At 40.7% G+C, this 12,614-nt stretch overlaps 1 protein-coding gene across 3 annotated transcripts in view; it reads left to right on the plus strand.

The window, feature by feature from the left end:
• The window catches only part of LRP5 (LDL receptor related protein 5), a 258,401-nt gene that overhangs the window by 101,387 nt on the left and 144,400 nt on the right, over window positions 1-12,614 (plus strand). For all 3 annotated transcript variants that reach the window (XM_039538081.1, XM_039538082.1, XM_039538083.1), the window contains exons 4-5: window positions 1,513-1,709; window positions 6,352-6,483. In XM_039538081.1, coding sequence (XP_039394015.1) covers window positions 1,513-1,709; window positions 6,352-6,483 — 329 coding nt within the window. The remainder of the gene's footprint in view (window positions 1-1,512; window positions 1,710-6,351; window positions 6,484-12,614) is intronic.

The raw sequence follows: 12,614 nt of genomic DNA on the forward strand, positions 1-12,614 counted from the left end.
GACACTGCTAACAGAAAATCTCTGATTAAGGGCTCAAGAGGCGCATGTGTACCTGAAATGGAGCACCCACAGGGGGACACATCTCGAAGAACCACAATTACTGCACAAGGTGAATAACCTCTTCTGACTGTAGGCCTAAGAACTTTAATGCCAAGTAAATGAGGAATATCAGAAGTCCAGAATAAAGGAGGCCTCTCACCAGTGCACATACACGTGCGTGTGTGTGTGTAAAATATTTAATTAGAAATATAAGAATTAAAAGTCCACAAAGCTATTGATCAAGAAAAATCCTCAAGGAATAAATCACTCTTATTTCTGTTTAAACCACAGTTGATAGAGGAAAAAAAGGGTATAGAACTCTGAGAAAGCCATTCTCAATATTAATGGCTAACTACCACTTCCAGCTTTAAAAGGTTTGCTCCCAAGGATTTAATTCTGTTTGAGAGGAGATTAGGAAATTACTGATGCTCCAGTGGGTGAGAGGTTTTGAGAAATACCAGTAATGATTCTTCCTCCTAATCCTGAGATGAGGTGGGTCATCACGTTGTGAACACAATTGCTCTTATTAGCACCCCAAAATGTCATACCAGATGCCATCAATGATGACCCATGATTTTGTGAGATTCAGCACAGATGTTCTTGCTCTGATATCCAAAAATTTCTCTGAGAAGTATAATCTGTTGATGATCTGAAGAAACTGTTCTTGATGGGAAGTGATGGTGTGGGATAATTTAAAAAGAGAACATCTGGGCACTTGCCTCAGTCATTTCTTTGATGTAATGATAAAGAGGCAAAAGAAGAACTGGAAGTTGATGGCATAGACCTGGGCAGTGATGCCAGATGTGGCATGAGGACAAAAATAATAATTAGCATTTTAATAACAGGGAGTGTTCTGCAGTCTCCATTTCTTCTAGGACTCAACTGTTGGACATTTGTTCAGCTATGTTAGAGAACCTTAATGTTGCCTTGCAGGGGGTCAGTTTGTTACTGAATCAGAGCTCTTGTTGCTATGAAACACAATATATGTTTGTTTCTTGATTGCCTGGTATGAAGCAGTCATAGTCTAACTTTCCATTTACAAATCTTGCAAACATTTTTATTGCATACATTTGTAAGATGCCCTCTGTTCTGGTGTCCTGGAATATTTTACATGGCATAAACTGGGGTCATTAAATATAAATACATACACTTAAAGAGAGTCAAGTTTGTATTCTATTAAATTTCTGCTTAATTTACATTCTGGTATCACAGTTTTGGAAAAAATTGGAAACATTTTTCTGGAGTCTACCACAGTGACCATGTGTAAAATGAGGTGGATAACTTTTTTGGATTCGTGTTGGAAGCAATGAACAGATGGCAGATTAGCAGTGGAGGCTGTTGTAAAGCATAAGGGTTAATATATAAAATTAAAAATGTGACTTTTAAAAAGCCCAGATACTTACGTGTCTGGTGATTTACAGACTCAAGGTTATTAATGTTTCATGTTCTCTCTCTTCTATTTCACAACCCTAGGCAAAAGGTTGTGGAAGGGAGTCTCACTCACCCATTTGCGCTGACATTGTCTGGAGAGACGTTGTATTGGACAGACTGGCAGACTCGCTCCATTCATGCCTGTGACAAAAGGACCGGAGAGAAAAAGAGAGAAATACTGAATGCACTTTACTCACCGATGGACATCCAAGTCTTGAGTCCAGAGCGGCAGCCATACTGTATGTTTCAGGTTTTTCTGTAATCTCTCTAACACACTGTATAATATTATTGGTTTTGGTGGAGAAAAACGTTACTAATAAAAATTTTAGTGGGAATTAGGTCTGATAGCTTCAAAGGGTCCAAAATAAATTAGATGCTAAACTTTCCAGGAAATTTAATGGGAGATTGGGTACTTAGTGCCTTCAGTCGTCTTCAAAAATCCCAGCTTGAATTATGTTACATTTTGGTAACATAAACCAAGGTCCAGCAGAACAATTAAGCAACTGTGTAATTTTAAATACGTGAGTTCCATTGAGGTCAGTGGGGACTACTCATGGGCTTAGTTACATATGTTAATTGCTCTTCTAGAACTGGGACATACAGACCTAGTCATGTATCAGAGGGGTAGTAGCCGTGTTAGTCTGGATCTGTAAAAAGTGACAGAGTCCTGTGGCACCTTATAGACTAACAGAAGTATTGTAGCATAAGCTTTTGCGGGTGAATACCCACTTCGTCAGACTCATGTGGTGGAAATTTCCAGAGGCAGGTATAAATATGCAGGCAAGAATCAGTCTAGAGATAATGAGGTTAGTTCAGTCAGGGTGGATGAGGCCCTCTTCTAGCAGTTGAGGTGTGAACACCAAGGGAGGAGAAACTGCTTTTGTAGTTGGCTAGCCATTCGCAGTCTGTTTAATCCTGAGCTGATGGTGTCAAATTTGCAAATGAACTGAAGTTCAGCAGTTTCTCTTTGGAGTCTGGTCCTGACTGGCCCTCGCTTTCACAGGCCTTGGGAGGCAGACCAGTCCTCGCTCACAGACAACCCACCAACCTTAAGCATATTCTCACCAGCAACCACACACAGCACCATAGTCACTGTAACTCAGGAACCAATCCATGCAACAAACCTCGATGGCAGCTCTGCCCGCATATTTACACCAGTGACACCATCAGAGGACCTAACCAGATCAGCCACACCATCACCAGCTCATTCACCTGCACACCCACCAATGTAATATATGCCATCATATGCCAGCAATGCCCCTCTGCTATGTACATCAGCCAAACTGGACAGTCCGTACGTAAAAAGATAAATGGACACAAGTCAGATATTAGGAATGGCAATATACAAAAACCTGTAGGAGAACACTTCAACCTCCCTGGACACACAATAGCAGATTTAAAGGTAACCATCCTGCAGCAAAAAAACTTTAGGACCAGACTCCAAAGAGAAACTGCTGAGCTTCAGTTCATCTGCAAATTTGACACCATCAGCTCAGGATTAAACAGACTGCGAATGGCTAGCCAACTACAAAAGCAGTTTCTCCTCCCTTGGTGTTCACACCTCAACTGCTAGAAGAGGGCCTCATCCACCCTGACTGAACTAACCTCATTATCTCTAGACTGATTCTTGCCTGCATATTTATACCTGCCTCTGGAAATTTCCACCACATGCGTCTGACAAAGTGGTATTCACCCACAAAAGCTTACATAAGAACAGCCGTACCGGGTCAGACCAAAGGTCCACCTAGCCCAGTATCTGTCTACCGACAGTGGCCAATGCCAGGTGCCCCAGAGGGAGTGAATCTAACAGGCAATGATCAAGTGATCTCTCTCCTGCCATCCATCTCCATCCTCTGATGAACAGAGGCTAAGGACACCATTTTTACCCATCCTAGCTAATAGCCATTTAGCTTATGCTCCAATACTTCTGTTAGTCTATAAGGTTCCACAGGACTCTTTGTCACTTTTTACAGACCTAGTCGTGTAAATCTAAGGACTTCACAGGCATATCACCTGTGGAGATATGTAGCGTGGGTGTCAGATTGGCAGCAAAGCAGCTAGTAAACATTCTGGAGCCAGTCCTTCAGTCCTATGTAGGTAAAAATCCCATTGACTTCACCATCAGGTTCATCGTTCTTGTTATAAATTAAGAATCTGAGGAGGATCCCTTTGTGTGAGACCACACCAGTTTCTGATGCCTAAGATTAGCCATGGTGGACCAACTTCACTATTTGGAAGTCACTTGTAACTTGTGGACTGAATGTGGGATTGGCGGCTAGGCATTCCCTGAGTTCTAATCCTCTGCCGCTGTCTTGCTAGGTGGCTCTGGATAAACATTTCTCTGTTATCCTCATCTAGAAAATGAAGGTGAAAGTTATTTTAACCTACCATAGAGGGGTATTGGGAGGATAACTTGGTTAAATGGGAGCTGCAATGCAAGCCCTTTTTGTTTTTGCACTTTGCTCCTTCATGATGTTTAAATTCAGCCTCATAAGCTCATTTGCTTGCTTGAAATTTCCTTCAAATGTGACGCCTGTTGCAGTGGTTTCTAAGAGAATTTGGCTGGCAAGTGAGAGTAGGGCCAAACCAGGATTTAGTCTGGACAGAATGTGTTCTTAAAACTTGTTTTCCTCCATTGACACTGGTTGACCAAAGAGTATGTCTATACTCAGGTTTTTTGCCCAACATTTCCCACAGTCACTACTGAATGCTAGTGTAGACAAGGCTCCAGGCAACCAACAATGTATTTAAACACCATGTCCGCTCATCCTGCTTGTATTACGTCTATATGACACATTGCTTAAATGTTACATTGGAAAAATCCCTAGTGTAGATGAGGCTTGTTAGAAACTTTTATCCAAACAAAGGTAAGGCTCTGGGGTAAGACCAGTAAGCTCATTTTACCCTGTGGCCTTTGTTAGGATTTTAACCTCTGGTATCTGGAGATTAATGGCAGGGAATGTTAGCTCTGTCCATCTTATTTTAGAAATAAGTCTTTTTAATTAAAAAAAAAAAAAAAGCAATAAGAAGAATTTAACACATTGTATTCCTTATGGTATAAGGAATTAGAGGGTTGTTGTTTTTTTTACAGGGGAGATTTGATTCTAGGTTATTGCCAATGTGTGACCACAATTTCATGAGTTAACATCACGACTTCAGTGCTCCAGAATGGGCATAATGGAAAGATCTGTGCTGCTGTATGTAACAAACATTGGGGTCCATATTCTTACCTTTATACTGTATGCGTGGAGTTCCCATCAATATCATTAGTGGGAGTTCTTTGCAGAGGATGGAGGAGGGAATATGTCCCATTGTATGTGTTGTGTTTTGGAGAGCTGTTAGCCTATGTTCTTCCACTGTTGTCCTGGGAGTAGTAGTTTGGGGACCCTGTTGTGGGTGTTGGAGCAAAGCACATAGGGCACTGATTAAATCAGACCAGAAGGGAAATATGCGTGTAATTTAGCTCTGGGGATAAGTATCATGTGTCTTCACCAGAAGCTCTGCCTTCTGGGGTTACTCTTAAATTTAACCAAATTGAAAGGTTTGTTCCCTGAATGTAATGCTGTGGTTTTTAAGGTAGTTTTAGGAAGGCAGTAAACAGGCTTGAAGTAAATCAAAGGAATTTGGGATCTGCTTAGTTGAGAAACAGGTGTAAGATTTCAGTGGCGGTTGCGAGGTATGTGTAGTACCACGGCAGATCCCAGAGCTCCAGATGGTAGAGTGTGTGTGAGTGTGTGTGCTGAATTCTTGTCATTTCTCTGAGCTGAGAGAATGTCCCACCCTTGGGTCACAGTATTTCTGGACCAGTAGCAAGGAAAACGTGGTGCATAGGGAAATAGCATCTGCTGGAAATAGCTCAGATGCCATTGACTTCACTGGGATCAGGTTCAGATTCCTCCCCCTCTTCTTTTGCATGGCTCTCAATGGAAGTAACGAACAAACCAAATCACCTCAGCTCTTTTATTAACAGCTTCAGAAAACCTCACAGAACTTGACAATGCATTGAGCTGTGCATAGCTGCAAATTATATATCTGTGCTCGCATGCGCGCACATGCACATACACTATAGAGTGTGTGTGTGTGATGTGGGTGATTTCTGGGCAGTCATGGGCAGCTTGCAATCATTCAAACATGGCAACGTTCTCTGGAATTATTTAAATAGAGGGTTTGTATCTCTTATGGTCTTATTTATTCCAGTTAAAGTTAAGAGATTTTTTTCAGTTTATTGCATTTGCATTTTCAAAACTGTTTTAAAAAGAGGTGGCAGGGCAAGAGGGGGAGAGGGAAAGGTTCAGAGATTTGTAGCCTCTTTTCCTAAAATGAATGAAAATGTAAGATATTGCCCTGTTTTTCCCCCACAGTGTCAGATGTTTGGAGATGCTAGAATGCTACACCTTTGTGAAGGATTTTGGGTCTGAAAAGGTTTTTCACTACCACCACAATGTAGCAACCTTTATTTACCCCCTCCTTTCCCCCCTCAAAAGTCCTTCTCCTCATATCATGCTGTTTGGTTATAGAAAAACGTTATTTTAGTTTGCCAAAGTGACTTTGTTAGGTGCCTTGATTATTTCGTGCCCAATGGAAAACACATTTCAGGAACCTGATATTCAGAAAATGCTGAGCACCTGCCCTTTGAAAATCAGGCCCCTTGAATTATCTCAAGTTGGGCACCTAGGAATAGAGGCACCCACAATCACCAGTCACTTTTGAAAAATTGTAGTTTTATAGCTCATTTATCCTTTAGTGCTAAGGCTGGGCACAACTGGATGGGAGTGGTGATGTCTGTATGGCAGGTATGGATTGCAGTACATAGTGGTCTAGTTGGACTTTGTCACTCTATAGAGAAGTAAAATAAATTCCAGTTCTTGTGATTTCTTGAAGTTCATACTCCCTGCGAAGAAAACAATGGAGGCTGCTCTCACCTCTGCCTGCTATCCCCGAGAGACCCCTTCTTCACCTGTGCCTGTCCCACTGGAGTGCAGCTGGAAGATGATGGCAAGACCTGTAAAGCAGGTAAGGCTCTTCTTGTCTTTCTACAGTAGCAGTGTTGGCTGCTTAATAGTTCAATATTAAGGACTGAATAAAGAGGGTCTGTTTGAGATGTTCAGATGTAAGTCAAAATGTTTAAGATAAGGATGCTATGATTCCATAAACAACATGCTCAGCTCTTTGGGTATGGATGGAATAATATATATAGTTGGATAAGCAGCTGCACCAATTCTTGGAAATAGCTCCGATACCATTTTGTTTATTCACTTATAAAACACACGTCTGCATTTCAAGTGCAGGGCCTTCTGTCTGGTATGTATGAAGAGAAACTAGGTATCTTGTAGGTAAAGCATTGGACTGGGATCTGAATTCAGTTCCTGCCTCTGCTACATATTTCCTGTGTAACCTTGGTCATGTCACTTACAGTCTGTATACACAGAAAGTTATTCTGAAATAACTTTTCCTGATTAACTCCATGTATGGATGCTCTTATCCCAAATTAATCAGAAATAGTCAATCCTCTTTAAATTTACACCCTGCCTTATTCCAAGTTAAGGGCCTTGATCTAGGGTTTCCTAAAATGTGGGGCATGCTTCCCAGCATAGGAACAGAGGATGTAAAGCGTTAGTTAACAGGGCGCAGATGGACCTCCCAAATGTTCTCCAGAAGTCTCAGCTTTTGTTAAAAACAAAAGTCTCTAGCTATTATGGTTGCACAGAAAAGCTTAAAAATATCACCCAAGTATAACAAATGCAGTAATATCTGCCTGAGTTTGCAGAGAGTCTGAAATGTAAGCTCTGAAGTGTGGATGAGCCTATTCAAGTCAGTGGGTACTAATTCAGATCCCACTGATAACTAGTCCGTTGCTCTTCAAAACATGAATGGGAGGAGAGAGAGGATCATATGTGGAAAGTCTACATATGTACTCTGACTGAGGGCCTCACTGTTTGAAATTATGCTAAATAACCAGGTTGAGTAGGCCCTTAATAACATACCAGGGTTGAAGAGGGGCTTGATTGGCTTAATTTTCCGGAATTTTCCCAATTTCTCTGGGGAGTGGAGGGGCTCAGCGTTCACAAATTTAGGAGACAATTTTTGTGCCTGATTTTCAGAAGCACTGAGCATCCATGTCTCTAACTGATGTTAGTGAGAGCTGCAAATGCTCACCATCTTTCAAAGTTCCCCGTTTGGATCAAAACTTTCCTCTTATAAAATGGGAATGGTAATACTTCTCTGCTTCACAGTAGCGCTGGAATAAATGCGCCCTCAGGTACTATGGGGATGCTGCACATATAAGTACCCACATAGCTAGGCTGTGTTGCATCTGTCTTTTCCAAAAAATGGCATGCTTCTGCCATAGCAGAAGTAGAGGCCAATGATTCCCTTCAGTTTATTGCTAGTGTGGGAGGTGTAGAAATATCTGTTGTAATTCTGAGTAGTGGCTCAGGCTGTGGTTCTCAATTTGTGTCCCACTGACTATTAATGATTCACAGAACCCTTCTGAGTGGTCTATGCAGATGCTTCTGTCACACTTGGTGTCGTATTCCATCTTCAGTGGCACGGCAGAGTGCTTATGTGTGCTTTTCTGAAGTGAGGCCCATTGGAGGGAAGCCATTGCAGGACCATGTTTGTCTCAGCTGGGCAATGGACTTAAGGGCAGAGGTTTGTTCCCTTGTATTCATTGACCAGTAGTTGCTGCTGTGATGGAAGAGCAACTCAGCTGTTACCTTTTGGCTGTGTCCTAAAGAACAATGCTTGTGACGTGTTTTGGGAACTCATGTGACAGGACAGTTGCTTGAATCCAGGTCTTTGTGTTACTCTGCAGTTAAGCCACTGTGCCAATCTCAGATTTAATTAGTTATAATGGAATGATCCATACAGAAGAATGCCAAATTAAGATTTAAACCAGTAATGCCATTTCTCTACTGCTGAAGATGAATAGTCCCTTTCTTCCTTCTGGGACAGCTCTTTGTGGAGAGATGCATGAGGTAATTATGCTCTGAAATTTTCATCACTCTGCCTCATTCGTGTTTTCATGCATTATGTTTAATTTTAAAAAAGTAAGGCAAGGCTTTGTGCCAGAAGTCTTGTGAAATTTGCTGTCTTAGACAATGTGGACTAGAGAAAATTATCTAAGTAAGAAACTAGAGAGAGATTGATCGCATGATGAAATTCCAAAGTTAGATGTGAGATGCCACACATGAGGTTTACTTAAGAGGCAATAGGTGGGGGCTAATAGTACAACAGTAGCTGTGTTTCAGTAAAGTATAAGTCACACCGTTTGTTGGAAAATCTTGATTTTATTATTCAGGAAGTTTGACTTTTAAAAAGTGAATTTAATATTTATAAAAATGAGAGATTAACATTACTAGCTAGAGCCGAGAAATAGTGCTTAGTGCTAGCTTCTTGCATGCACGGTTCAGCCAATGAACCTCAGTCCTGGACTGAAAGACTTGTTGCTATCATAGAATTGGGGGCTTTTAGCATATCTTGCCAATGCGCGCAGTAGTGCAATAATTTTCTGATGCTGGTTAATATCCACTGGCATTACGGTAAGCTCAACAAACTCCTTTCACTTGTGCAGTAAGGTAGGATTTGAACCCAAGTCTCCAGGGTTGAAAAGCCATTTTCATTAACTCTTCCTGCTTTATTTGAAATGCTTCCAAGGTAATTCTTGCATCTGCTGAAAGACCTTTATTTTTCCCTTTGCAGTGTAAGAAAGATTTAAAAACATTGCTGAATGTTCAGGACAATACTCACACAGATTTGTTTTTGGCAGTGGTAAACAGAGCCCTTGTGCATTTAGCACTTTGGCTAATGGCACAAAAATAACGGACTTTTTAGACTATACTTGTACCTTTCCATTGTTGGGCCAGACACTCTGTCAAGGATTTTCTGTCAAAAGGGAGCAAAAAATTTGGATGGGAACAGGAAATTTTTGCATAAGAATGTGGCCTTTTGGTTCAGTTTTATGGATTATTTCTTTCCCAAGCTCTGCATCTTTTGTGATCCTGTGCGCCTTATGCCAACATCCACGTGTTTCTCTTTCCACTCTTATTAATTAACTCCTTGGTGGCAAGAAGCTGACTTTTTATTCCTTGCATGGATTCTTGGAGTAGATAACGGTAGTACCAGGAACTGTGAACATGAAAGAAATAACTATGTCTCCGTTTTGTTGCTTGTTAGTTTCGGTAAAAGTTTCAAAAGTGCCAAAGTCGCTTAAGACTGGAAGTCCCAATCACTGTCAATGGTATTTTTGGGATAAAAAGGGAACTCTAAATCCTGAAAGAGAGTGTTTGCATGGGGAGTTATACTGCATAGCTATAGCCATGTAGTTGTACTGTATAGCTATGCTGATAAGTTTTTCTGTGTAGACAAACCCACAGGCTCCTAAATTACTTAAGCACCCCTAAAGATTTTACCCTTTGAGATTAGGAGAATACACGTATGTGAAAACTATGGGTTCTGCAGTTCTTTGTTGAGACAGTGTTGTCTGGGGGGAATGAGCCCAGGGTTGGGAATTGGTAGATCCTGAGTTCAAGTGGGGGCTCTGCCACTGACTTGCTTGTGACCCTGGGCAAACTATTTCATCTTTGTTTTTACCCTTCTGTAAAATGAGGATAATGCTGCTTTACCTACCTACCTTACAGAGGTCCAGTGAGGATTAACTAGTTAATGCCTGTTCAATACTTTGTCCATGTAAAGTGCTATATGAATGCTTGCTATTTTTATCTTTAGAATGTCCATTTTCTCATGTTACCATTCTGGAATTGGGGGTGAGGTTGTAATGTCACAACAAAAGGGTAAGATAAGTTGTGATTAACTTATGTTAGGTTCTTTGTCACTACTTTCTGTTGAGAAAATGCTGTGTATGCTGCTCATGCCGATATTACTAAACAGTTTAAAAAATGTAGATGCCTTTGTCCCAAATATCACAATCAAAGCCAGTGGGATAAATTACAAGTCAATTTTGAATGTTACATAAATGGGAGTAAAATAGAGAACCACAAGATATAACATGTATTCAGTGAGACGCTGATAATTTTTTGATTAATACTATGGTGCATCTATAACTGTTGCTATTCTGCTGAGTCCGTAGGTGAAATGTTTATTATTCTCTTGTTTTTCCTTTCTGTATTGTGTTTTACTTGTAGCTTGGTTTTCCTCTTATATTTCCAGCTCTATACAGTTACATTATTTGACAAATCAAAAAATCATAAAAAGATTCCAACTCTGTGGTGGATGCCATTTATTAATAATAATAAATATAAAATATGAGGAGAGTTTGGAACTCTGACACTGAGCACAATAAGCTGTCCAGGAAAGTGTAGTTCAGGGGTCGGCAACCTTTCAGAAGTGCTGTGCCAAGTCTTCATTTATTCACTCTGATTTAAGGTTTCGTTTGCCAGTAATATATTTTAATGGTTTTAGAAGGTCTCTTTTTCTATAAATCTATAATATATAACTAAACTATTGTTGTATATAAAGTAACTAAGGTTTTTAAAATGTTTAAGAAGCTTCATTTAAAATTAAATTAAAATGCCGAGCCCCCCCAGACCCGTGGCCAGGACCCGGGCAGTGTGAGTGCCACGAAAATCAGCTCACGTACCGCATTTGGCACACGTGCCATAGGTTGCCTACCCCTGGTGTAGTTGCTTAAAGTGTTGTTTGCTGCTTCGGTGTTGCCTCATTCCAGGCATAAGAGAATAAAAGTCTGCTTTGCCTTGTTTGTGTATGGTGTTTTCTTTATTCATTGACAGCATGACAAGTGCTTCCTAGCACCCAGAGAACCGCTGTGTAGAAGAGTCTGCAATACAAGAACAGGTTTTGGTTTTATGTTTTTAAAAGGGAAAAAAGCCACATGTAAAAGTTAAAACAAAGCCCGAGTCACCTGAAACTTTTGCAAGGATATGATTTCCCTCTTGCCCCCTCCGCATCACCCCAGGCCACCAAAGCGGAATTGTAAAAGCACAATGTGCAATGCTTGAAAAGTATTTGAAATCTGGTTTCCAGGTATGAGCAGTTTGATGCCCGAAAGGAACAATTTTAACCAAGTTATGAACAACTGAAAAAAGGATTTGGAGTGGAATGCCAACCGTAACTGTATCTGGGATTTGAACAGTTTATGGAATGTGGATTCTATTAGAAGCAAATGCTGTAATAAAAGAAGTTCAAAGAGGCTGACTTGACTAAAAAGATGTGCTTAAATAATTAGTACAGTAACTTACTATAGAGTAATATTTTATCCTCAGTAGCCAACACAATGCTTTTATTGTATTAATATAAGCAGTTTTTTTTAGATTTGTTGGGGGATGGGTAGGGTAGGGGCTTTTTTGGTAAATATCTTTACATCACTAGACTGAAAAATTGGGTTAAATTTTCAGACAAGTTAAGTATGGGGTGTGCTATAGACCGCCGGGATCTACCCTAGAGACGGATAGAGAGCTCTTTAATGTTTTTAAGGAGGTAAACACTAATAGGAACTGCTTGATCATGGGGGATTTTAACTTCCCGGATATAGATTGGGAAACAAATGCTAGTAACAATAATAGGGCTCAGCTTTTCCTAGACGTGATAGCTGATGAATTCCTTCATCAAGTGATTGCTGAACCGACGAGGGGGGATGCCATTTTAGATCTGGTTTTGGTGAGCAACGAGGACCTTGTTGAGGAAATAGTTGTAGGGGACAACCTTGGCTCGAGTGATCATGAGCTAATTCGTTTCAAAATAAATGAGAGGATAATCAATAGTGCATCTGAGACTAGGGTTTATGATTTCAAAAGGGCTAACTTTACTAAACTAAGGCGACTAGTTAGGGAAGTAGACTGGCCTAACATATTTAGGGATCTAAGGGCAGATGACGCCTGGGGTTACTTCAGGTTGAAGTTGCAGGAGATGTCAGAGGCATGTATCCCAAGAAAGGGAAAACGGCTCGTAGGTAGCAGTTTTAGACCGAGCTGGATGAGCAAGCGTCTCAGAGGGGTCATTAAGAAAAAACAGAAAGCGTACAAGGACTGGAAAATGGGAGGGATCAGCAAAGAAACCTACCTTATTGAGGTCAGAGGGTGTAGGGAAGCAGTGAGAAAGGCAAAACGACGGGTGGAGATGGACTTAGCGAAGGATTAAAACCAATAGCAAAAGGTTTTTAGCCATAT

Source organism: Mauremys reevesii, linkage group 4, assembly GCF_016161935.1.
Source record: "Mauremys reevesii isolate NIE-2019 linkage group 4, ASM1616193v1, whole genome shotgun sequence".
Lineage (NCBI taxonomy): Eukaryota > Metazoa > Chordata > Testudines > Geoemydidae > Mauremys > Mauremys reevesii.